The 27,225-nt window shown below is 43.5% G+C and overlaps 1 protein-coding gene across 1 annotated transcript in view; it reads left to right on the top strand.

Annotated features, from left to right (window-relative positions):
* The window catches only part of CIT (citron rho-interacting serine/threonine kinase), a 160,696-nt gene that overhangs the window by 117,217 nt on the left and 16,254 nt on the right, over window positions 1–27,225 (top strand). Inside the window, exons 25-35 of the mRNA XM_027862269.1 lie at window positions 631–828; window positions 1,616–1,809; window positions 4,407–4,542; window positions 8,517–8,621; window positions 22,495–22,635; window positions 22,838–22,945; window positions 24,491–24,653; window positions 24,895–25,059; window positions 25,735–25,872; window positions 26,670–26,850; window positions 27,059–27,209. Of these exons, the coding sequence (XP_027718070.1) occupies window positions 631–828; window positions 1,616–1,809; window positions 4,407–4,542; window positions 8,517–8,621; window positions 22,495–22,635; window positions 22,838–22,945; window positions 24,491–24,653; window positions 24,895–25,059; window positions 25,735–25,872; window positions 26,670–26,850; window positions 27,059–27,209 (1,680 nt within the window). The remainder of the gene's footprint in view (window positions 1–630; window positions 829–1,615; window positions 1,810–4,406; window positions 4,543–8,516; window positions 8,622–22,494; window positions 22,636–22,837; window positions 22,946–24,490; window positions 24,654–24,894; window positions 25,060–25,734; window positions 25,873–26,669; window positions 26,851–27,058; window positions 27,210–27,225) is intronic.

The raw sequence follows: 27,225 nt of genomic DNA, 5'->3' as shown, positions 1-27,225 counted from the left end.
AATGTGCGTCTGTGTTTTTCCTCATAGAATATAAGGTCCTTGAGAGCAGAGAATGTTTTGGTTGATTTCTGACTTTTGTCTTGGCTGCACCTGGCACTGTGCCCAGCTCATAGCAGACGCTTAATCATTGTACCTTTGATTGATAATAAGAGCTGCCTTTTATGTGGCACTTTCCCCTTCGATCCTCACAACAGCCCTGTGCTGTGGGTAGTAGAAGTGTTTCTATATCCTTTTTGAAAGAGATGAAGCTGCGGCTCTGTAAAAAATGAACTGTCCTAACTCTTAGAAAACTAGAAAGGGCTGGAATTGGACGTTGGCTCTCGGGTGTCCAGCTCTAAGTTCATTCCTCTTTCTGCTCTGCCACTTTTTCCAGTTCCTTTGTTTTGGGCCCATGTGCCAGATGCAGAGGGAGCTTCATGCCCTCAGCCCTGTGCTGGGATCTGGGGGGGCTCCTGAAATGTATTCCCTGGGACTGCTGCTGAGGCACATCCCTGCTGTGCTTGGGAGCTGGTGCCCAGGTTAGCTTCTGGGGCTTATGTGTCGGCTGCATTAAAGCCCTGGTGGCTCTACGAAGAAAACTCTCGTTTGAAATCCAGGGATATGTCTAACCCATATTCTTTACCCTCTTAGGTGATAACAGACTTGGAAGAGCAGCTGAACCAGCTGACTGAGGACAACGCAGAGCTGAACAACCAAAACTTCTACTTGTCCAAGCAGCTGGATGAGGCTTCTGGCGCCACGGACGAGCTGGTGCAGCTGCGCAGTGAGGTGGACCATCTCCGCCGGGAAATCACTGAGAGGGAGATGCAGCTCACCAGCCAGAAACAAGTAAACGTTTCCAGAGGCCGTGAGAAGGAGGGGGTCCCAAGTCATCAGCGTTGAGGGCACTTGGCTAGAAGGTCTTCCCACCAGTGGAGACTTCTCACAATCTGTTATCAAGGATTCAGAATTTTAAAATATTTATAGTTTGGTTAGATTTTAGTTTTGAAGGATTACAAAATCCTAGCATCTCTTGAAAAGGTGGTTGTAGTTTCCTCTTCCATCAGGATACTAATATCGAACCACTTTACTCTAACTGTTGGTTTCATCCCCCTGAACCCAGATTAGTATAAAAACGGAATTATGGCACATAGGAGAACAAAAGTGAAGCAGGGTGGTGTCCTGCAGAGAGTGCTGACCTGAGCATCCAGAGAGACCTGGGTGCGAATCCTGCCTTTGTCATTTATTAGCTCTGCTGGCTTCTTTGGCCTTCCATTTTCTTATCTGTAAAATAGAAATAATACTATCAGCAGCACCATCTTCTCAGGTTTTGTAAAGATCAGATGAAATATATTTAAGGCCTTTTGCAAACTTTAAACTGCTACATATGCATCAGCTTATTGTTAATCCTTATATGCTTCCCTTGAGTTGACTGGCAGTGAAGGAAACATAAAAATCATAGCCCACAGCATTTATGAAGTATTTCTTTTTGCATAGAACATTTTCACTGGATGCTACCTAAGATACAAAGTTTTGATAATGCATAATTTGGACATTTGTGAAATAGAAATGATTAAGTAGCATTTTAAAGAATTCTCACTTGATGTCAGAAACTTAATTGCACTCATCTTTTCAGACAATGGAAGCCTTAAAAACCACTTGTACAATGCTGGAAGAGCAAGTGATGGATTTAGAGGCCCTGAATGATGAACTTCTGGAAAAGGAACGTCAGTGGGAGGCCTGGCGGAGTGTTCTTGGTGATGAGAAGTCTCAGTTTGAGTGTCGGGTCCGAGAGTTACAGAGAATGTTGGATACTGAGAAGCAAAGCAGGTAGGATTTTATTTTTGAAAAATGTCATTGAAGTTCTCTGTGGAAGTGTCCTTCAATATGAAAAACCAGAGAGAGAGAGAGAAAGAGGAGAGAAAGAGACAGAGCGAGAGCTAACGCTGTGGTGCCCTCACACATCCCAAATGGGGGGGATGCCATGCCCACTATGGCAAATCATATAAATCATGAGACATGAACTAGGATCATAAATCACTTTTTGTAGGGAAAGGGCAGGACAACTAGTCTATAGAAAGGCGTTGGGAGTCAGGAAAATATTCTAATTGTTAGCAAAAATTTTCACTTGTTTTTGTTTTGTCATTGTTTCCATGTAGCAAGCGTGTGAACTGTTGTTTATCTTTCTTTGTTGCTTGGTCATTCTCTTTTACTCTAGGTGACACAATTCTAAGATTTCGTGATGGTAAATTATAGTTACAAGCTCATATGTGGATCCTAGCTCCAGAGGTGGAAGGGGCCCTAATGTCATCTGATCCAACTCCCTCATTTTACAAATGAGGAGACTGAGGCCTAGAGAGGGGCCAGGACATATCCAAGTCCGCACAAAGAGTGAGGGGCGGATGTAGAATGCAGACCCAGGCTCGGGGCTCCACGTGTGGTCTTTCTGGCTTGAGGAGCATTCCCTGCTTATTGGAACCATGAGCAAGCTGAGCTAAATAAGGAAAAGCTCACACTTTCAGTGGGGTGTGTCAGATAGAGAAATGCATTATTTTATCCTCCTCAGATCAGAGGGCCTGCCTAGGTGATCTGCCATTTTGAGTTCCTCTGCGCTTTAGCGTCCTTTTATCAGAGTTTCTCCAGGCCTTGCTGTGGACTCTGCATCAGCTCCAGTTCTGGAAGCCTTTAGGGTCTGGCTCTGTTACAGATTTTTGTTTCTTGTAGGCAATTTGAGTGCAAGGACTTCAGAAACACATACAAAGAGCTATAACCAGGAGACATAAGTACATGGTACATGTAGTGCCCTGTAGATCGAGAAAGTACTAGATTTGGCGTCAGAAGGCCTGGATTCACATTCTGACCATTAGTGCTTGTGTGACCTTGGAGACATCACTTGGCTTCCCTGGAGGCTCTCAGATTCCTCATCTTTAAATTTAGAGGTTGGGTCGGACAAGCCCCAGACATCTCATCTAAACCGCGAATCCTGTGATTCTCTGAAGTTGGGGGTTATTTTGAGAACGAGTTTTGAAAGCTTCGTTCTGATTTCCTTATTTTTCCACTCTACTTTTAGTAGCAAATTTAGGTGCTTAAAGTATATCTGTCAGAGTGTCATTCAAACTTTCTGGAATTAGCCCCTTCCTTGTAATTTTTTTAAAACTCTCTAACCTTTGGATAGAAGAAATTATTTTCCCAACAATACGTATATTGTTCTGTGGGTCCTGTGGGCACTCTGTATATTCAACAAATATACACTGATTTAATTGACTCCTCTACTTCGAGTCCAGTGAGAGGATATGATAGTGTTGATAGGGTGTATTTATCACAGTTGAAGCTTAAAATAGAGGAAATGGTCATCTGTACAATCGCAGTTCTGCTCCCCAGTGTCCACAGGGAGACCTTCCTGCCTCCTCCAACCTTGAACTGTCTCTGCTGAGGGAACTGACTTAATTTAATGTAACAAGCATTTATCGGGCCCTTACTGTGTGCCTTTTATTGTGCTAGGGAGTCAAGGAAAAATCAGAAGTCATCCCCGCTGCCCCCTTAAAAGGTTTGCGTTTTTGTCTGGGTGGGGCCAGGGGCGGGGTGCACAATACGAACCCAGAGAAGTAGATGCAAGGTAATTTGTGGAGGGAGAGAGTACTGAGTTGGGGGGGGCTTGCCTCTAGCCTGTGTCGGTAGACGTCTAGAAATGGGAGCTTGTTAGCCTCTTTGTTCCTTGAGGCCTAAAATGGGTTCTGTCCTCTAGTAAACGTGGGTGATGGAGTTACACACGCTTTGCTTTAGAGAGGGAAGAAACCTCGTGAGCTCATCCAGTCCACGCCCTCCCAGAGAGGCTGACTGTATCGGGCTCAGGGTCATACAGGGATTGGACGACAGGTTTCACACCCAGGTCACACATCACAGAATCACAGAATCTGAGAGTTGGCAAGGACCCCAGACTGTGTAGTGTAGTCCAGCCCTTCATGAGCATAATCCTCACTGCTGCATCCCTGAAAAGGAGCCCTCCAGGTCCCAGCTTCCTTTGACAGGAAGTGTTCCCCGACATCCAACCCATTGCTCCTGGAGCCAAACAGACCAAATACAGTCCTTCCTCCAGACAACCCTTCAAATGTTGGGACCCCCCACGTCTTCTCATCCTTGGTCCAAACGTGCCCACTTCCTGCAACGGATCTGCATCTAGCTATTGACATCTGGCATCAGGCCTTCTGTCAGAGCCAGGGCTCATTAAGGGAAAGGATGGAGTCTGCAGACCACAGGGCAGTCAAAGCCACAGGGGTGGTGCTGTAGGGACCTGGGCAAATCCACAGTGCTTTTACCCTTCATTCAGCCCTTCTTACTTCTCAGAGAAGATTCAGGTGACTTCTTTTCTCCTTCTGTCCCAAAGCAAGGCTGGGAATGCTGACATGTTTGCTTTATTTTTTGGATAGAGTGAGAGCCGATCAGCGTATCACAGAGTCTCGTCAGGTGGTGGAGCTGGCTGTGAAGGAACACAAGGCTGAGATCCTGGCTCTGCAGCAGGCCCTGAAGGAGCAGAAGCTGAAAGCTGAGAGCCTCTCGGATAAGGTTAGTCTAGTTGGTGGGCAGTACCTTCAAAGCCCTGGGCATGTTGGTGCCCACCAGAATCTCCTCTCATCCAGAGGCTGCTCTAGGGATCTGCATAGGGATGGGCCAGTCAGGCAGCCACACTAAGTTTGGCATCAACGTGGTGAGCCCCCAAGGGTGGGGGGGGGCACTGGGTTGCTTTAAGGAGGGGCTAAACAACTTAGATTGGGAGTAGCTCAAGTCAGAGCTTCCCTGCCTGTTAGAGCGGCTGGGATTGGCTCATCAGGGGCCTCTACTTGTCCAATTTGGGTGACATCAGGAGACTTAGTCTCTTAAATTTTTTTTTTAAAGAAAGAAAAGGGCCAAAGCTAACCCAACACAATTTTACCATCATGAAAACCTCAACTCCATATAGTGTTTTACAGTTTACTAAGCACTTTCTTCATAACTAGTAAGGGAACTAAAGGTCAGAGGGGTTGTGATTTGCTCAAGGTCAGTTAACTAAATGATAATTCCAGAACTTGACCTATTCTTTTTGACTCGGAATTCAGTGCTCTTTCTACTATGATAGAACAGCCTGGTTCTAATTAGTGACATTGATCCTCAAAGGAGTTATCAGGGACAGAGTTATGTTGGGCCAGTGAAGCCTCCATATTGTATCTGGAGATACAAGCTAATTTTTTTCTGCACTCAAGATTCCTGAAACAGTTTGGGGAGTTAGTACCCTTGACATGGGGGGCAGCTACATGGTGCAGTGGATAGATTGCTGGGCCTGGAGTCAGGAAGACCTGAGTTCAAATATGGCCTCAGACACTTCCTAGCTGTGTGACCCTGGACAGGTCACTTCACCCTGTTTGTCTCGATTTCCTCATCTGTAAAATGATCTGGAGAAGGAAATGGCAAACCACTCCAGTATCTTTGCCAAGGAAACTCCAAAATGGTACACGGATAATTGGACACAACTAAAAACAACGACTAAACAACAATACCCTTGACATGCCCTTGTGTTCCTTCCTTCTGCTTCCTTTGGCTGATTGTCACTTCTGACATCAAAGCACTGATGCTGCTAGTAAGCCCTTTGGCCTTGGTTCACTGATGTGGTGGATGAATAGACTTGGGCCTAGAATGACTCTCAGACATCTTCATGTCCAACTTTTCATTTTCGGAGGATGATACCCAGAGAGGGGAAGGAACTTGCCCAGTGCTGGTTGGTGACAGAGCCACACTTAGAACCCTGAGCTGCTGCCCGCTCAGCCTGGGCTCTCCTGCCATGCTGTGCTTCGTGGGGAATTCTCATTGGTAATGTTTGCAGAGTGTTGTGAACCTTTTTTATTGTTCATTAATAGTCCTAGGAGGTAAATCGGATTAATTGAATGAAAATGTGTTGATGGAATTTTTTGATTAACTCTTTAGATGAGGAATCTAAGGAAAAGGGTAAGCTCTGAAGGATGCTAAGCGTTCTAAGAGGTGGAGGTGAGGAGGGAGGGGGGCTTTCCAGGTATGGGAGACAGCCTGGGCAGAGACGTGAGAGGGAGACAGACATATGGAATGTCACATGTGAGGAAAAGCAAATCTGGTGGTTTGGCCAGACTGTGGCGTCACAAAACTGGCTTTTGTGTGAAAAGGCTGGAGAGATGGCTTGGTAGAGAGATCACAGGCTGGAGTAGAGAGAATCCTGCCCTGGGAGCCGGCAGGCCTGGGTTTAACTGGGGCCCCAGCCCTTAGCAACTTTGTGACTTTGAATAGAGCAGAGAACTTCAAAGTTTCACTTTTTTGTCTGCAAAATAGGTGTCATAATACTTGCCCTCCTTAGCTCCTCATCTCTAACAAAGCTGTGTTTGTTAATTCCTGCATTGCTCTCAGGTTGCTGGTTCAGCTGCTTCTCTGAGATAGGGTTGGAGCCAGACTGAACCAAAGAGTTTGTATTTGATTCCTGTAGAGGACTCACAGATGCTGGGGCTCTCTGAGGGGAAATTGACGTGGTCACATGGATGTTCTAGGAGTATTGCTTTGGTAGCTGTGGGGAGCATGGACTGGAGGGGGAGACCAATTAGGAGGTTATTCCAGTAGTCCAGGAATGATGTGATAGCAGCCTGAAAATAAGCATGATAGCCATATAGGTAGAGCCTGGGGGGCGGCTATGAGAATTATGGAAGTAGAATCTATCGGACTTGGCAACTTACTGGATATTTGGTTGGAGGGAGAATGAGATGGAGATGACATGGAGATTGTGAACCTGGGATACTAGAAGAGTGATGCCTCTTCAGAGAAAAGTCAGGAAGTTCAGAACAGTGATGGCTCTGGGTGGGAAAGATGATGAGTTCTGTTTTGCAGGTATTGCGTTTGGGATGCCAGTATATATCCGTCTTGAAATTTTCCATAGGAAATTGATGACGTGGACAGTAAGCTCAGGAGGGAGTCGAGGACTGAATATATAGCTCTGGGAATTAATTACCAGTTATGCTGTCCTTAGAGATGATAATTGAACCCATTCCTGATGAAGTCTTCCAGAGAGAAAAGCAAAGAAGGCCCAGAAGAGGGCCTTGGGGTTCACCCGTGGGATACTGAGGAGAGGTCAGCTAGGTGGGAGATGACCCAAGAAAGAACAGTACCCTGAAAACCCAGAGAAGAATAGTGTTGTCTGGTGAAGAGAGGTCAGGAAGATTGAGAAAGGTCCTTAGATTTAGCAATCGGGAATGGTTTCAGTGGTGTGAGAAGGCCTGAAGCTGGCCATTGGGGCTGAGAACTGGGTAAGAGGAGCCAAAAGGGAGGAGAGGTGGAGAGTCCAGGCTTGAGGGCATCTCACAGGGACGTGGGGTGGTGGGAGGAAGCAGGAGGAGAATCTGAAGCTTGGGAGAAATTGGATACAAGAGGGCGGGGAGATGCTTCGGATTTCCAGCCTCAAATTGCCCTGGTGTGGCTTTCTTTCACCATGGAGCCTTGAGCTTTATTGAGTCTTACCGCTTTTCTTGATATACTACACAGAGCGGACTGACAACTTTAACCCCTTTATGGCTAATTTTGAGGAATACTTTAACAACTTGTTTGCCCTTTCCTGGGCCCAGTCCTTAAAGTGCTTTTAATTTGACCAAAGAACAGCTATCTCTTAGGTCTTGGTGCTGTAGAAACAGGATTTCCTCTGTCCCTTTGCTTTAGAGAAGTTATTCATCTGTCACTGTACAAAGGCTCTGTGAGTCTGGCAGGATGGAAGACTTCTGGTGTGGGATCTTCCTCCACCACCACAGCCTACACCTTGTCTGTGATTCAGTAGATGGAGTCTAATTAGGGGCTGCTTAAGGCCCATGGAGATGAAGTGCCTCGCTGAGAGTCACACAGTCAGTAATGGTAGAGGCAGGCTCTGAGCCCAGGTCTTCCTTGATCCAAAACATCCATTAGGCCATGCTGGCTTAATGTTCTGTTACAGAGAGGAGATTTAAAGTACTAGCTTACATTTCAGCAGGCTTTAACGTTTAGAAGGCATTTATCTCATGATAAATAATCATTTACAGATTAAAAAAAAGTTGGAGCTCAAAAAAGTTATGGGATCTGTTTGTAGTCATATGCTGTTAAGTGTTGGGGTCAAGACTTCAATCCAGGTCTCCTGACTCCCACCGCAGGTTCCTTTCTTCTGCTGTCTGTAGAGATTTAGTAGACTTGTCATTGATATTGAATTTGGGATCTTTTTTCTTTTTTTAAAAAAGTGTCTTTTCTAACCTTTATGAGGCATTGTAGCATGGTGGATCTCTGAGAGCTGGTCTGTGTCCTGAATCATGTTGGGTCTCCAGCACAAGCTCTCTGACCTTGGGCAAATCACTCAACCTATCCTTCCCTCAGGCAACTCTCAAAGATTCTCTAAGTTGCCGAAAAGGGCCCTCTGGCTTTGGTAGCAATCACAGCTCTTGACCCTCTCCCTTGTTTGTGTTAAAGATTGTAAGTATGTGATAGTTGTTTGCCTCTCACCTGTAGTCCTCCGTCTCATTCTTCCTGATGTCTAGCTCAATGACCTGGAGAAGAAGCACGCCATGCTAGAAATGAATGCCCGAAGTTTACAACAGAAACTGGAAACAGAGCGAGAGCTCAAACAGAGGCTTCTGGAAGAGGCAAGTACTTCTTAGTCTAGGATGTCCCTTGGGAAGGGTAAGGTGGTCCATAGGGACGTGAGAGTGAGTTGCGTTAATTCATCAAGTCTGTTAGAAGTTCATTGATTGAAGGCAAAATTTGGAACAGCTGCCATTTTGGTATCACAAAAAATGTTCATGATGAAAACGAGATAGATCTTGGACAGGATTCTCTTGTCAAATGAAGAAACAGTAGCCAAATTACATATTCTCTGAAGTTTATGAAGTTTTTTAGGCCAATAGGACAGCCATGCAAATGAGCATGGACTCAGCCTGACGTTGAATCTGAATGAAATTATGTTCCTAGAGCAGTTTAAGGAAAAATTTTCTTAATACCTCAGTGAAGCCTGGATTTCATCCACATAGGCATGCCTGACAGAGGAAAGTACACCTTATTCATATATTCTTATCCTCTCTGATTCTTGTCTGCACACTTTTGTAAGTTGTCTATAGAGGCTCTATGCCCACACTTGAAGCCTTCCCCTAAGCCTTTAACATTTGGTGGGATCCAAGTCAGGATTTAGGCTAGAATTCTATTACAACTAGAAAAATTATATAGATTACTAATACTCTAAAGCCTTTGAATTTTGTACCAACAATTCTCATATTTTGGGGCGATGGCCTAATTTTCTGGAAAAGGAAGCAGACGGTAGGAAAAAAAATCCAATAATTCAGGATTTATTCCCAGAACACATTTCTGCTGTCTCTCTGGGTTGAGATGAAACTGCAGGATGCATTTAGCCCTATTCGCTGCCTTTTTTATGTGTAGGATTAGATAACAAAGGATGTATGGAATGATGAACATCAAGGCTCTGCAGCATCTTGAATCAGCCAAGATATTCCCTTCATCATATAGGGGATTAAGGTAGCAATTCAGAGACCTGACATTGATCATGTGGTTGGCAAATGCCTAAGCCAGTTCTTAAACCCGGGCCTCCCAGTGACTCCCAGTCCCACCCCTGAGATTCAGTGACACACATACATTCTGGCTCATGGTAGGAAGGTAGGTGAACAGAGATTTAATTCAGTTCAGCAGACATTTCCTAAGTGCTTGCTGTGGGGAGGTGCTCTGGTTATGACAAAAACGAGGCAGTAGCGCCGTTTTACTTGGACACACAACAAGGACCCACACAAGGGTCTATGAGGAGCAGCATGGGTTAGTGGAAAGAGCTCTGGCCCTGGATCTAGGGGACCTGGGTTCAAATTCCACCTTCCATGCTTACCAGTTGTGTGACCTCAGTCAAGGGGCTTTCTCGTCTGCAAAATGATGGGATAGTGCCCTTTGAGCGCTAGACCTGTGATCCTCTTTGAAGGCAATACGAGATTGGCAGTGAAACGAACAGAGGAGAGGAGGGGGAATTGGGAGAGTTATCATAGAGGTGAAGGTGCCAGCATGGAGCCTGGCCAGAAGGCAGGCCATCTCCAAGGCAGAGGAGGATGGGGTGTGGTGTGGACCTCTGTGGAGCAGAGGTGTGGTTTGGGATGGAGGGTGTGGACATTAGAGTGAGAGTGGAGAATAGGGTTAGGAAGAAGAAGGGAAAGAAAGAAGGACAGAAGGAAGGTTCACAGCAAAAAGGGACTTTGATGATAACCACCGTGCTGCGGTGCTGTGTTAGCTGAGGGATTTGGACATGTGATTTCAGTGGTGTGAGGGTCTCTTGGTGTAGAGACATCTTCACCCAATGAAGAATAGCACCTTCTGCAGCTTCTGTCTTCATCACCTTGAGCACGGAGCAGTTAAGTGACTAGCCAAGAGTTAGATTCCCAGGATGAATCAGGCCTCCGAGGCCAGCCCTTTATTCCTTATGCCGAGGCCTTTCGGTTGTGTGCTTACTAGATTGCATTTGAAGCTACTGATGTTGGCAACGGTTACGTTCCTGTTGCTTTCACGCTAAATATGAGAGACATAGTGAACGTTTTGCAGGCCATCGAGACGTTCTGGTGCCCTGGTGGCCTTTTAAGCCCAAGTGCTTGGGTATCCATGAAGGTGGCACATTTAATACGGGACATAAAAGAAACAAGATCAAGGGGCTCTAATGACTCTTACTGAATCACAGTCTGGAAAGCTCATCAAAATAAATAAAACATAACTGCACTTAGAGAATGCTTGAAGGTTTGCAAAGCACTTTATAAACATTACCTCATTTAATCCTCACAACAGCCCTGAGAGGCAAGTACTGTTGTTATCTTCATTATTTTACAGATGAAGAAACTGAGGTAGGCAGAAGTGAAACAACTCCCTCAAGGTCACACAGCTAATTAAGTGTTTAAGGCTAGATTTGAATGCAGGTTTTCCTGACTCTAGGTCCAAACTGAGGAGGGTTTTGTTGGCTGGCCTATGGCCCCTCCAGGTACCCTGGCCTGCGAGGGGCAGGTCCTGTAGTTTTCAAGCTGTACAAAGAGAAACAGAAGCATTTCAAAGCTCTTTATTGTAACAAAGATAACTCTCAGTAAAGCAGCTAAATTGCTTTGGGGAAAAAGGGATCTTATTTGGTGTAAATGTAGCATCAAAATTGTTTGTAACAATAAATCATTTGTTTGTAGTCTGTTGGGGTACCTAAGAAGCGTCCTGGTGATTTATTGTAGAAATGGTGTTTCAGCCACAGCTGTCAGCACGCATTTTCTCTGCAGTCCTTGTTTTGGTGCTTTCAGCCTAATGATTAGCATGGCCTTTAAACAGAAGGAAGAAGCCAAAGTAGGTAAAGTGCAGAAGAACATCATATTGATAAAGAGGCTAATACTTCCCTTTCAGAAGTCCCCTTGCCTGATACTTCCTCTCTTCTGTATAGCACCGGATCTTATGGATTCCTTCAGAAATTTCCATTGAAAATGAAGGAGAGCTCTGCTTGGATCCTGTCGGTCATTCCTTGTTTCAGTAAGAAGGGGAAGGAACCTTTTTTTAGAGAGCCTCACACCAGTGAGGAGTAATTTGATTATTAGTTTAAGGACTTTAGATTTTTCTTCCTGTCCAGGAGGAAAAAAAGAATTCATTTTGCCCAATTAAAAATTAATGACAAAAAAAGATAAAGATAAAATGCTAGCGAATATTTAAAATATTCTACAAATCCTTACTGTGATGTCTCATTGTGACCTGGAAGTGACCCTTGGTACTTGAAGCCTGTGTCAGTTGACCGTAAATTTTGGCAGGTTCTTCCGTGTCCATATCCCACCTCTCCCTCTAAGTGTTCCCCAAGGCTTTGTCCTGAGCCCTCTGTTCTTCTCTTTCTCTCATTGACCTCATCAGCTCACAGAGACTTACTTGCTTCTAGACTTATTACTCCTAGGTCTGTATACTGAACTCTGTCAGTTACCTCGTGAACTTTTCAAACTGGATATCACAGAGACATCTCAAACCCAGTATGTCCAAAACAGGTTATCTTCTTTACTACCAAACGTTCCCTCTTCCAAACTTTGCTGTTTCTGTTGAGGACATCACCATCCTTCACCACCTAGGTCTGCAACAGCAGGGTCACCCTCAACACCTTGTTCTTACTTAGTCCATGTTTTCAGTTAGTTGTCCAATCTTACAGTTTTTTTCCCTACAACATCCTATATGTTCTTCTTTTTACCCATAGAACCACCACCTTAGTTCATGCCCTCTGATTATAGTGATAGCCTCTTTTCATCTAGTCTCCTCTCTGATATATTCTTCACACAGCTATTAAAGTGATTTCTTTTTTCTTTTTCTTTTTTTTAGAATTCAATCAGCATTTAAAAATTTTATCTTATTTTCAGTTCCAAATTTTCTCCTTCTGTTCATTGAGAAGGTGAGAAATATAATACCCATTATACATATGAAGTCATGCATAATATTTCTGCATTAGCTGTGTTCTTAAAAAAAGGGGAAAAAAAGGACAAGAAAAAGAAAGTATGCTTGAATTTACATTCTTAAGTCCATCAGGTCTTTATCTGGAGGTTGATAGCACTTTTCATCATGAGTCCTTTGGAATTTTGTGGATCATTGTATTGATCAGAGTAGCTAAATCTTTCACAGTTGATCATCATTAAAATATTGCAGTTACTGGGTACAGTGTTCTCTTGGTTCTACTTACTTCACTTTGCATCAGTTCATATAAGACTTCCCAGATTTTTCTAAAACCATCCTGCTTGTCATGTCTTATAGCACAGTGCTATTCCATCACAATCATATACCACAACGTGTTGAGCATTCACTAATGGATGGATAACCCTTTAATTTCCAATTCTTTGCCACCACAAAAAGAGCTGCTGTAAATCTCTTTGTGCACACAGGTCCTTTTTCTGTTTTCTTGCATCTCTTTGGGATGTAAACCTAGTAGTGGTATTGTTGGGTCAAAGGGTATACACAGTTTTATAGCCATTTGGGCATAGCTCAAGTTGCTCTCCAGAATGGCTGATCAAGTTCACAACTCCACCAACAGTGCATAGTGTCCCTATTTTTACATATCCCTTCAGACCTGTCATTTTCCTTTTCTGTCATGCTGCTACCTCAGTATTGTTTTAATTTGCATTTCTCTTATCAGTAGTGATTTAGTTACTTTTTCATGTGGTAATTGATACAAGCTTTGATTTCTTCTTCTGAAAGCTGCTTGTTCATATCCCTTGACCATTTATCAATAGGGGGATGACTCTTATTCTTGTAACTTTGGCTTGATTCCCTGTATCTTTGAGAAATGAGACCATCCAAAAAACTTGCTGCCAAAATTTTTTGCCCAGCTCCTACTTTTCTTCTAATTTTGCCTACGTTGTTTTAATTTGTGCAAAAGCTTTTTAATTTTATGTAATCAAAATTATCCATTTTACCTCCTGTGAACCTCTCTATCATCTGTTTGGTCATGAACTCTTCCCCTGTCTATAGTTCTGACAGGTAATTTATTCCATGTTCTTGTAATTTGCTTATGATATCACCCTTTATGTCTAAATCATGTACCCATTTTGAGCTTATCTTGGTATTCAGTATCAGATACTGGTCTACACCTAAGTTTCTGCCAATCTACTTTCCAGTTTTCCCATTAGTTCTGTCATATAGTAAGTTCTTGCCACAAAAGCTTGGGCCTTTGGGTTTATCAAACACTGTTACTGTACTCATTTGCTTCTGTATATTGTGTACCTTATCTGTTTCATTGATAAACCATTCTTTTTCTTAACCAGGACCAAAATGTTTTGATGATTATAGCTTTATAGTATAGTCTGAGATCTGGTATTTCCAGGTCTCATTTTTTTCCCATTGATTTCCTTGATATTCTTGACCTTTTTTTATTCTTCCAGATGAATTTGCAATTATTTTTTTCTAGCTTTATGAAGTAATTCTTTGGTAGTTTGATTGGTATGGCACAAAATAGGTAAATGAATTTAGGAAGGATTGTCATTTTTATTATATTGGCTTGGTCTCCTCATGAGCAATGAGTATTTCATAAGTTATTTAGATCTGTCTTTATGTGAAAAAGTGTTTTGTAATTGTGGGTTGTGGCAGGTAGACTTCCAAGTATTTTATATTGTCTGCAGTTATTTTACATGGAATTTCTCTCTCTCTCTCTCTTCATGCTGGATTTTGTTGGTAAAATTCAGACATGCTGATGATTTGTATGGGTTTATTTGTATCTGCCATAATTTTACTGAAGTTGTTTATTGTTTCAACTAGTTTTTTAGTTGACTCTCTAGAGCTCTGTAAATATACCATCATTTCATCTGCAAAAAGGGATAGTTCTGTTTCCTCATTATTTGCACTTATTCCTTTAATTTCTTTTTCTTGTCTTATTACTATAGCATTTCTAGTACAATGTTAAATAGTAATGGCGATAATGGACATCCATACTTCTCCCCTGATTTTGTTGGAAAGATTTCTGGTTTATCCCTGTTACAGATAATGCTTGCTTTTGATTTTAGATATATACTAGTTATCATTTATACTTTGTAGTATTTTCAACAGGAATGAGTGTTGTATTTTGTCAAAAACTTTTCCCGCATCTATTGAAATATTCGTGGTTTTTTTGTTCTTTTTTGTTACTGATATTGTCAGTAATGAAGAGTTTTCTTAATATTAAACCAGCCCTGAATTTCTGGCATAAATCCAGACTAGTCATATTATAAGATCTTTGTGATACATTGTTGTAATCTCCTTACTAGTATTTTATTTAAAAATTTTACATCAATATTCCTTAGGGAAATTGATCTTATAGTTTTCTTTCTCTGTTTTGGCTCTCCTTGGTTTAGGTATCAAAACTATACTCGAGTCATACAAGGAATTTGATAGGACTCCTTTTTTACATATTCTTTCAGTTTATATAGTATTGGAATTAATTGTTCTTTAAGTGCTTGGTAGAATTTGCTTATAAATATATCTGGTTCTAGAGTTTTTTTTTCTTCAGGAGCTCATTTATGGCTTATTCAATTTCTTTTTCTAAGATAGGGTTAAGTATTCTATTTCCTCTTCTGTTAACCTGGCAAATTTATATTCATATTCATCCATTTCATTTACATTGTCAGTTTTACTGGCATATAGTTGGACAAAATAGCTCCTAAATAATTGCTTTTATTTTAACTTCATTGGTTTAACTGCATTCACCGTTTCCATTTTGTATTCTGGTAATTTGGTTTTCTAAAATTAAATTAGCCAATGGTTTATTTTATTTTTTTTTTCATAAAACCATTTCCTAGTTTTATTTATTAGTTTAGTAGTTTTTTTTTTTTAACTTTCAGTTTTATTACTCTCTCCTTTGATTTTCAGGATTTCTATCCTGGTGTTTAATTGAGGGTTTTTAATATGTTGGTTTTTTAGGTTTTTTTCAAGGTGACTTTTCTAAAGTCACTTTTCTAAATCACTCCCCTACTCTCTCGACTCTAGTGGCTCCTTCTTAGCTCTGAGCTAAAATAGAAATTCCTCTGGCATTTAAAGTCCTTGACAGCTCCTCTCTAAGCTACACTTCCAGCCTGGTTATATCTTACTTCCCTTTACAGACACTATGGTACAGCCAGAGTGTCTCATGTAGACCTTTGAACTGACTGTCCCTGTACTTAGAATGTACTCTCACCTTCCATCAGGAAATGTCTCGAGGCTCAGTAAAGTACCGCTGCCATGGAAAGCCTCTCCTCAATCTGCTCCCACTCCCAAATTACCTTGTGTTCTTTTGGTCCAGACCTATATGTGTTTATGTGCCCTCCTGACTTGATTCAGCGCTCCCTGAGAATAGGCACCATTCACTTCGTTCTTTGTGTCTCCAGTGCGTGGCACATAGTAGGAGCTTGTTAATTGAAGCTGGTCTTCTTAGAGGCAAATTATAGTCCTTTGTCTGAGGAGCACATGATAGAGGTGGGGAAAGGCTTGCCACCACTTGATGCAGATTGATTTGACCATGGCAGCCTTAAAAAAAAAAAAAAGGAAAAGAAAAAGTGATCCTTTAAGTACTTCTGTTGCTGCTGTGAGTGACATAGGCATGAAAAATGCAGCCTCTGGCTGCTAAGAATCATACATATTTAGAAGGTATGCAAACTTCAGCTTCGGTGGAAGTTCCCTGAATGTGGCATGTGTCCCCTACCCAGTGGCCTGCCATTGGTGAGAGAACTGGGATCCTCTTTGGTGCTTAGTGTGCTTAGTTCTCTTGTACAAAAAAAGTATGTCTGATCCCTAAGGAACAGGGAATCCAGGTAGTGTAAAAGTCTTTCATCTTTCATTTCTGAAACCTGAGTCATATTTCCCAACATGTTTTTTTTGACATCCTCCTCTTTGCCCACCTTTATATTGAATTCCCCAATTATCAAAGCCCATACTGGTGGAGTTTGGAGGGTCTTGTCAGGTAGCTTGGAGTCAGAAGCCACCTCAGCCAGGGAGCCTTTACCCCTTTGCCAGGCAGAGCTACAGCAGCCTATCCATCCACTTTGGATACAGAGCAGGATGAGTTTTGTCCTGGACGTGTTGAGATGAGTCCTCAGCCCTTGGTAGTCTGGCTTCCCTCTGCATCACTCAGCTCAACCGCTTTGTCCCATGTGTCCAGCAGTCTCTTAACAACCAAACCTGATGGTCTTTTCTCATTCTCCTTGTTCTTTATTGGGTCTGACTGTTGATGACTCTCTCCATCTTCTCCCTCTGGTTTTTCATGACACGACTCTCTCCTCCTGCCTGTTTGATCACTCTTTCTCAGTTTCCTTTGCTTGCTCATCAGCCATATCATCTCCCCTAACTGTGAGTGTACCCCAAGGCTCTGTTTTCAGCCTTCTTTTCTCTAAATTCCCTGGGTGACGCCGTTAGCTTGCGTGAGTATAATTATCTTTTCCTTGCAGATGACACCCAGATCTCTGTGTAAAGCACTAATCTTTCCTGAGCTCATGGCCCACATCACCAAGTTATCTGTTGGCCATTTCAAATTGAATATCACACAGATACCTCAAACTCAGTGTGGCCAAGACAGTTCATTATCTTTTTGCCAAGACCCTCTCCTGTTTCTGTTGAGAGCCCCACCGTGCCTCTAGTGCCCCAGCTTTGTAGCTGCAGCATGAGACCCAGCTGTGAATTCTCCCATACCCACTTACCAGCCAAGTTCCCACATCTTGCCATTTCTCCCTCTACTACCTCTCGTGTGTCTGCCCCTTCTTCTTACACAGCTCCACTCACCATCTTAATTCAGGCCTGGACTTGGTCTCCACCCTTTTCTCTCCAGAGCTGCCACAAGCGATTTTTCTAAAGCCCAGGTCTGATTGTGATGTTTCCCACTCTTTAACTCCTGGTGACTCCCTGCTGACTCCAGGATGGAATATTGTCCCCTTCATCCACACCCTGGCCCCAGCCTCTCTGGCCTCGTTATATGCTGCTTCACTTGCTGCACTTTGTGGTCCCACCAGACTCCCCCCCCTTTCTGGTCTTCACATAGGACTCTCCACCTTCCACCTCCCACCTCCCGCCTCCATGCCTTTGTATTGGCTGTGCCCCAAGTCTGGCATCTCCTTCTTCCCCACCTTGTGCTTCATAGAGTCCCTCTTTTCCTTCAAGATGTAGTTCAGGCATGCCATCCTCTCAAGGGAAGCCTTTCTTAATGTTTCCTTCCCCCCCAACTGTCATTGCCCCCTCTAACTATGTTATATCTTCTTTATTTTGTGTACATTTGCACTGTATATGCTTATATATGTACGTGTTGTATCCCAGTAGAGTCAGGATTATTTCTGTGTTTACCTTTGTATTCTGCTATTTAGTAGGTGCCTGGTACACAGTGGTTGCTTAATAAGTCCTTGATAATCTACAGAACAGATCAAAACCAAAATTACCAGAAGAAAGGACACAATGCTAAGGAGGTATTGTCAACAGCTGCAGCTACTTTGACCTGCCCTGTTCACATGATACCAAAGAATGGAAAGTGGAAAAAGACAATTCATTTTTTTACCATTTTAAAGTAATTACCACAGTTGGGAGGCCCCCAAGTCAGAAGCCACCTCAGCCAGGGAGCCTTTACCCCTTTGCCAGGCAGAGCTACAGCAGCCTATCCATCCACTTTGGATACAGAGCAGGATGACATCATGTCTCATTGTCTCATAAAACTGAAAAGCTGGCTGCAGGAAGCTTGGTCTGAGACCCAGGGGAGACGCCTCCTCTCAGGAGTGGCCACAGGGACGGGAAATGGAGCACATGTGTCATTGTTTCTATAATGATTTTGTGTTTGTTGTTGGTGAGAGTGGAATCTCTTCCTTTGGACCCTGGTGTAACTGGCAGGGAATTGGTCAGAGCCCTTTAAGAACAGACATGCCATTGGTTCAAGTGGCTGGATCAGGCCCTGTATTTGCTGAAGAGACTCATGGTGGAAATGCTATCATTGTGAAAGTGTTGGGAGGTCATTTTACAAGCATCTCAGGGAAAGGAAAGTATGATGAGAAGAGGAAAAAAACCACGGACTATATTCTTTCCTAAAGAAGGTGATCTAGAGAACATCAGTAATTATTGACCCATATGCCTTTCTCATCTTCACAGAAATCTTTATGAGAATAATTAGACATTTCAAGGTTTCTTTGATGAAAATATAAAATGGGATCAGTCAGGCTTTTGCAAATAGTTCTCTATGACAGACCACATCTTTACAGTTAAACAAATGACCAGAGAAAACAATATCTCACTGTGTTTATTGTTCATTGATTCTCCCTCCTTCTCTCCAAAAAAATCATTTGACTTGGTGTAGAGTAAAGTAGAGCCTTAAAGTCTCCCCTCTAGCGAAGAATTACATACATATGTTAAGCTAGTGCAAGATTCCTGGATAAATGCAACTAAACTTATGCTTCTTGATGACCCACATAAATTAACGTGAATCAGGACAAAGCAAGAGAGCTATGCTTGCTAAAGATGTTTTTCATTTTCATGAAGGGGATTCTCTGCTTAAGGTGTAAGTAGAAGAGGGATTTTCTCCTCAGATGCTCCTGTATGTAGTTGACATTGTGCTAATGGCAGCAAGCTCTGGAACATGGAGGAGTCTCCTAAATGAGAACTGTAAGCACTTAGAAGGGTTTGGCACTTACCATTCACACAGGAAAAATCCAAGTAGATGAAAAATGTTAGATTATATACCGTCTCCGCAGTTGGGCACAACAGGAGAACCATGAACTGGGCCCCACGTAGAAGGAGTAGATTGCAATTAGGAAATTGTTCAGTGATTTAAACTATCTAAGCAGCTCTCTGGTCCAAAACTTCATTTACAAAAAAAAACACAAGGGGCAGCTAGGTGGTGCAGTGGATAGAGCACTGGCTCTGGAGTCAAGAGGACCTAAGTTCAAATGCGGCCTCAGACACATAACACTCACTAGCTGTACGACTCTGGGCAAGTCAATTAACCCCAATTGCCTCATCAAAAAACCAAAACAAAACAAAACACACGTGTTCCCCCAGAAGTGCAGCATGATTGTGATGCTTGAGAAAATATAGTTTGAGGAGCAGCTAACTAGGTGACACAGTGGATAGACCACTGGATCTGGAGTCAGGAAGACCTGAGTTCAAATGTGGCCTCAGACCCTTGATCACTTGATACTTAACTAGCTGTGTGACTCTGGGCAAGTCACTTAACTCCAACTGCCTCCCCCCCCCCCAAAAAAAAGAAAGAAAAGAAAATATAGTCTGAGGAATCAGAATTGAGGATGAGTCAAATGCTGTGAAGAAATGTGTGATCAGAGCAAGTAGCCTGTAGCATATTGCTGAAAGTAGTTTATGTAAAAGAATTAGCATAAGGGATGTCATTGCGGACATATATTGATTGGAAAAGGAGGATAGCAGATGAACAGCCTTAGAACTGAACTGGTACCCAGGAAATATAAAGATAGCTAGAAAAAGGCCTCCTGCACATTGGATGAGTTCTCTGGATGCCACAGTGAGATGACAGAGATAGGAATCAAATTGGATTAAAATACCTCAGTGGGCTACACTTTTTATTGATGGAGGTCCTTCCTTCATTGGTGAGATCCCAGATGAATGAAAGTGCCATAAACATTCTGTTCATTTGGGAGAAAGGAGCTGGAAGAGAGGCTAATAGAGCAGCGATGGAAGAGAGACTGAGACACGTAAGAGAAATGGGGGAGAAAGGGAAAAGAGGGGAGGTGGCAAACTGCTCGTGTCAGTCTTGGTGTTTGCTTGAGCCATGAGCTCCATAGTTAACAGAAGCACCTACTTTCACTTCCCCTTGAAAGGCTTATTTGCTATTTTTATACCTCTGTTCTTTTTTTGTCCTTTGAAAAAATCTTCAAAAATCTATCTTTGACCCAACCTTGGAGCCAGGAAGACCTGAGTTCAAATCCAGCCTCAGACACTTGACACTAGCTGTGTGACCCTAGGCAAGTCACTTAACCTCAATTGCCTCACCCAAAAAAAAAAAAAATTCATCTTTGAGTGGGGTGGATTAAACCAACTATCCAGAAAACCTGTGGTCTGGTTTGTAGTGGACTATAGAAGGAAAATACAGAGCTGGGGGAAGTCAAGGCAGATGGCAAGACTCAGGTTCCCTCCTCTTACTTGACAGACCAGAAGAATTTGGGGTTTTGTATGGCAGATCCTTTTTTCTCTTTGACTTCTCTTCTGAAATGGAAAAGATTCTAACGAGAGAAATCTTCAAAGAGATTAAATTGAACAAAATTCTTTGGTAAAGAAGTCATTGCCGTCCTATGGCATGTATGGTAGCAGTCTATTGGCAAGGCCTTCGTGGCACTTTCTTGACTTTAGGGTCTGCACTTTCCACTCTCCAAAGACATTTACCCCATGATTGACTATCCCCCAACTGTACATTGATAGCTCCTGACTTTTAGGTCTCTTCCTTTTGTCTGATTATTTACTGTATCAAATAGTGCCCAGCTCAAAGATCATGCTGGGGTAATCACCAAGAGCTGCAGTTCAGCACATTCTGTACTGCATTCTGTATGCTCTGAGGCCTCTGGTTCTGCAAAATGAACCATCACCTACTTCATCAGTTCTCCAAGGCCCAAAGCCTTAAAGTGAGCTTCCTTCAAGTGGGACACACTAAGATTCCATGCCAGTGTTGCTGCTGATGGTTTTCATCAGGACAATGGAAGTAGGCTCTAGAGGACTTTGTAGTCTGTCTGAAGTCTCATCAGCACCGTCAAATTCATGGATCCTTGAAGCATGTAAGTCTTAGAGCATTATACTTGGAACAAGAAAAGCAAATCAACTGGTTGGTTTTGTAGGATATATATTAATGCATACTTTTTAGGAAATGTACTTGAAATTTTTCATTGGAATTCTAATAGACCAGAGTTGATTTTTGAATTATATGCCCAGGAGATGGGTTATTTTCATTCTGGATTTTAATGTATTCATCTCGATTAGTTCATTAATATTAATTTTGCTTAATTCTTTCATTGTGGTGTATGAATTGAGAAAGTATAATTTTTATTTCCTTAGTTCCCCAAAGTAGGAATAATTTTCTACTTGCCCCCCCCAAAAAGATCATTTGAATAGGCTGTGATAATTGCATTTAGTTTGTGTGTGTGTGTGTGTGTGTGTGTGTGTGCGCCGAGCAGTCAGTGCATCCTTTACTAACTAGTGAGAAAGGAATTCTAGAAATGGAAAGTAATGGTCTTCAGAAACACGAGACCAGCACATTGAAATATTGCTTTAAAACTAGTCGTTATAAGGTGTAATTCAGTATAAACCCGGCCTGTTTGGTCTCTGATCCAAAGAGGGAAGAGGATGTATTTATAACAAGAACTTTTTGGTGCTTGACTAAGCTGGTTTAATCTATAAGGCAGCCCCACAGGTAATCTTGGAAGAGCCTCAATGTGTAGTGTCAGATTTTGTGTTTGTTGTTGGTTGAAACTTCTCTGAAAACTCTTCCTTGATTTGTGCATCATTTTGTAATGGAAGGAAAAGTTGTAGATGATTCTGTACCGGGTGTACAGTGATTCTGTGCAGGGTGGCCAGTGGAAAGACAGGGAGCCTCCAAGTCAGGAATCAGACCTTTGTCCAAGCCTGCCTTCTGACAGGCCCTGGCACGTGAAGCTGGGCGAGCCGTGTGATCTCTCATTCACAGGGGGAGACGGCATATGTATAAATGATCAGGTCCATGTAAGATATGCGGAGTAGAAGGAAGGTAATTTGAAAGAGGAAGATGTTAGCAGTTAGGAAGACCGGGTTTGAGCCGCGTCTTAAAGGGAGGTCGAGGAGGGGTCTCTGCAGCGTCTCAGGACACCCTCCAAGAGTACACGATTCAGGGTGGGTGTTGATCCGCATCAGTAGAGGGAATTCCCTTCCTGAGCATTTTATGACTCACTAAGAAGATCAGTTTAAGAAGGGACTGGGGAGGGGAGTGAGACGTCACCCAAAATAAGTGGGAGGGGGAAGCAGGAGGATCCCTGGTAGCTTTATACATTCTATCCAGCTGTGTCACGGTTTTCTTATCACCAGCAAGCAAAACTGCAACAACAAATGGACTTGCAGAAGAATCACATCTTCCGTTTGACTCAAGGACTCCAAGAGGCTCTAGATCGGGCTGACCTGCTCAAGACAGAAAGGAGTGACCTGGAGTATCAGCTCGAAAATATTCAGGTATGAGTTGGCCGGGAATCGGAGCCGATGCGAGATCTTCTCTGCTGCTGTCATGCCCCAAAGGGCCAGTGTGTCCTGCTGCAGCGAGCGCTTTAAATGCGGAGCGATCCTTTGTGCGTATTCCTCTGCCACTGTTGCAGAACAAGGCTGAGCGGGTCTGCTTCTACTTCTAAGGTCAATTTCCCTTTCCTGTGACTTTTAGGTCCTTTATTCTCATGAAAAAGTGAAAATGGAAGGCACGATTTCCCAGCAAACCAAGCTCATTGATTTTCTGCAGGCGAAGATGGACCAACCTGCTAAGAAGAAAAAGGTGGGTGAAAGGGTTTGGAAAGCAAGAATCCCCAGTCAGATTCCTGGGACACCGTTTTGATAGAGTTATGCCCAGGCACATAAAGAAAAAAAGAAGCCGTTTTTCTCTTGACTGAAGACGCTTACCTTGTCGCCAGTTGAGATGTGTTAGCCAGGCCTTCTGCTAAACCGTTTTGCTTCCATGACCTTTAATATTTCAGTGGCCTCCCTGTTGTTGTGGCTCCTCTAGAGGGGTCGCTCTTAGGGCAGCTAGAGAAAAGTGAAGGGGTCAGCGCACGAGTTTAGAGCTCGAAGAGACCCTAAGGAATCCAACCCCTTCTTTTGACAGATGAAGACACTGAGCTCCAGAAAGGAGGAGTGACTTCTCCAAGCTGGGACTAGAAATGCAGGCCTCCTGCCCTTTCTCTCACACGGCTGTATTTCTTACTTCCTACTCATTAAAATATAAAAGCAAATTAAAATGTATGAGTTACTTTATGTGTGTACATATCTATTTTATGTGCAAAAACCTATTTTCATAACCCAAACACTGTTTTCTAAATAATTTAGTTCTCATACTACACTTTGGGTCCCAGATCCATGAATAGTGAAAGCAGACCTTAGGCTTCTAAGGACTGTGAGCTCTAAAAAGATCTCCAAGGAATTTGCAACTATCTTCAATGACATTAAGACTTGGGCATCGGGCTTCGGCTCTGCTGTAGTCATGGCTGGGCTAGTACAAGAAAAGTCTGGGACTGTTTGGAAGACCAAGGATCAGAGGCTCGGATTGACCAGGCAGCCGAAACATGTCCCAAGGCTACGTTAGGAGGAGAGCTTCCCTGAGGAGCAGGTCTGCTGCAGCCAGCCTGCTACTGAGTGGTGGCTGCAGAGAAAGTAGTTCCTTGTAGATTGTGTGGCCGTGTGAGTCTGCTAGTGCTTCTGATGTAAGATGGCTTTAGCGAAGGACTGTTCCCTGGCTAAGCTGAATGTATGTTCCTTTCACGAGCGGTTGTTTGTGTCTTGGCTCATCTGTAGGATGATTTTTTTTCTCCCTGTAAAGTTAATATCGTTTTTTTTCTTTTTGTGCATTTTTTTGTTTAGTAAATCCCTCATTTTGGCATTCTCATTAACGTCGTTCGAGTGTCTCGTCTCCCTCCCCTCTACCAAATGCTCGACTCTGTCTCATAATTTAGAATTATAAGAGCCAAAGGAGAGATTGACTTCTGAACAATCTGTCCATGACTTCATGCTCTACTTGCATTTTTTGAGGACAAAGACTGTCAGGAGATGATTCTACTACCTTGGAAATGTTAAATGAAGAGGTGGTGGCAAATTAAGCATCTTTAACCCTCTTGCTGAAAACTTCCACACCCCCATTTTTTACAGCTGGGAAGAGCTGACCGTGACTCATCCTAACATTTTCCCCCTTCAAATGCAATTGTTACTAAATACACTTACAGTGAGTATGCCCGCTGGCTTTTGTGCTTTGCACCCTGGCAGCTTTCCTTTAGCTAGTTTAAAGCACCACTTTCTAGGAGTTAGGAGTTATCTCTGTTTCCATTGCTAGGGCTTATTTAGTCGACGGAAAGAGGACCCTGCTTTACCCACACAGGTTCCTCTGCAGTACAATGAGCTGAAGGCGGCCCTGGAGAAGGAGAAGGCCCGCTGTGCAGAGCTGGAGGAGGCGCTGCAGAAAACCCGGAGTGAGCTGCGATCTGCTCGAGAAGAAGGTAGGAGCGTCATCGGGCAGTCTCCGAAAAAGGCGGAGGGTCTGAATCCACTTAGATTCAGCAAGGCTTTCTCTGGGCCACTCATTCTCAGTCCTCAGGAGCCGCCTCTTGTATCTAATGAACCTACCCCAGGGCGTCCTGCTTTCTGGTGACCAAACCTGAGGGTGACCCAGCAGATCGAGGCTGTGCTTCTTCCCCCTTTTCTGATGCCTCAATGGGCACTTTATTGCTCTGTCTGCAGCTGCCCATCGTAAAGCCTCAGACCACCCCCACCCATCCACTCCAGCCACTGCACGGCAGCAGATCGTCATGTCTGCAATCGTGAGGTCCCCAGAGCACCAGCCCAACCCAATAAGTTTGCTGGCTCCACCTTCCAGTCGGAGAAAAGAGTCCTCCACACCAGAAGGTAGGCTGACATTACAGCTCGCAGGGTATGTTTTCCTTGGTCTCAGAAGTGAGCTAAATTCACCTATAAATAAAGGTGACTAATAGACATTCATTTGAATAGGGAGGATCTGTGATTTCATGGGTGTTGGCGTTAACCCTTCCAGTTACAGATCATAGCTCCTCGCTGCCATCATGCTTTGGCATCTCCGCATGGCCAACCTGGTCATAAGCCTTTCCGGACAGAGACTCTTCTCTGGGCAGCAGAGATGTGGTCCATCATCTGTCTGCCCAGGGCTCAAAGTCTCTGTGAAGTTCCGCTGGCACAGCCCTTGAGAATCAGGGCTACCTCCTGGCCGTGGTGGGCCATCTGGAAAGAACTTGAGTTTCAGATGTAGGCTCTTGGAAATGAGTGAGCACCGTGGTGCCTTGTCAGCCCAGAGTCCAGAGAACGTTGACTGCAGTGTGTGAACGCCATTTACTTAGACATTAAGGAGTTGTGACCTGCATCGTTGAGTGAAATGTCGGAGCCTTGAAATAGAAACCTCATATAAGTGAGGCCCAAGATATTCCTTCATAGAAACTTAAAACTTAATGACTAAATGAATTTTAAATACAGATGAGCAGATAGTATTAAAATAATCATTAAACAACCTCCTCTGTCATGACTTGAGTGTTTTTCTCCCTTCCTTCTCAGAGTTTAATCGGCGTCTAAAAGAGCGAATGCACCACAATATCCCCCATCGATTCAATGTGGGACTGAACATGAGAGCCACAAAGTGTGCAGTGTGTCTGGATACCGTGCACTTTGGACGTCAGGCGTCCAAATGTCTTGGTAAGAAAAAGTCTTGGGGGGCAACTAGGTGGTGCAGTGGATGGAGCACCGGCCCTGAAGTCAGGAGGACCTGAGTTCAAATGTGGCCTCAGACCAAACACTTGACTCTTACTAGCTATGTGACCCTGGGCAGGTCACTTAACCCCAATTGCCTAAAAAAAAAGAAAAAGAAAAAAGTCTTGGAAGCTGGTGCTGGTTCTCCTTATTTTCTGCTCACTACACTGATTTTTTATTTTTAGGGAATGTACATTGCTTAATTCAGTTTTATCTTTTCAATTAACAGAAGTCTATTTTCTCTCTCTCCTCTCTTTTTCAAGGGCTCTAGAGAAGCTCCTCGTGATAGCAGGAGTTGTGCAGAGACATTATTCTCCCTTTGTGTCAGAGAAATATGTTTCTGCATTTCTTTAGCGTATGACTGCCATTCATTGTGCAGATGTCTTGGCAAGGACCATGGGTTTTCACTTATTTCTTACTCTCCTGTCAGAGCAGGCTTGTCTTCAGGAGATGTGTTGGTTCTGACTGAAATCGGAACACAAAGCCAACATCTTTCTTTTAAAATAGGGTTTGCAGTTAGTCCGGTGGTATTTTGTAACCTTGGTTCCAGAAGTGTGGCGTTCTGTTTTCTCTCTTGTGTGATTGGCACTGAGGCACTTTCAAGGTTTCTTGGGAGAGGGGGCTTCAGATGAGAAAAATGCTGCTAAGCTGGTGGCCTAGAGATGCCCTGGGGCTGACTGGTTAAGAGCCGAGCAGGCCTACTTTGGCTGCATGCTTTCAGGTGGTTTTTCTCTCTTCTGTAGAATGTCAAGTAATGTGCCACCCCAAGTGTTCAACATGCCTGCCAGCTACCTGTGGTCTGCCCGCTGAGTACGCCACACACTTCACTGAAGCCTTCTGCCGGGACAAAATGAACTCCCCAGGACTGCAGCTCAAGGAGCCAAGCACCAATTTACGTTTGGAAGGATGGATGAAGGTGCCAAGGTAGACTGCTGAGTCTGTTTCAGCCTGGACAGGTGCTGGTGCAGGAGGCTGGGAGCTCCTCCAGGCTGTCCTGGCCGGCGCCATTGGCCCCCAGACTGGGCAGCTGCCACTCTTGTGATTCTCAAGTGAAGTCTGCCTTTCTAGGATTTTTTCCCCTAGGCCAGAATTTTTGGAGGTTGAAACATCCTTTTAATTTTTATTTTCCCAGAAATAATAAACGAGGACAACAAGGCTGGGATAGGAAATACATTGTCCTGGAGGGAACTAAAGTGCTCATCTATGACAGTGAAGCCAGAGAAGGTAAACTCGGGCAGAAAGGGATTTCCCCTCATGCGGCTCGGGCCACACACGAGCGAGCGGTGCCTACCTTCGGGC

Source organism: Vombatus ursinus, unplaced genomic scaffold (assembly GCF_900497805.2).
Source record: "Vombatus ursinus unplaced genomic scaffold, bare-nosed wombat genome assembly UNPS02001287.1, whole genome shotgun sequence".
NCBI lineage: Eukaryota > Metazoa > Chordata > Mammalia > Diprotodontia > Vombatidae > Vombatus > Vombatus ursinus.
Note: the sequence above shows the minus strand (reverse complement) of the source record. Positions and strands in the feature narration are given on the sequence as shown.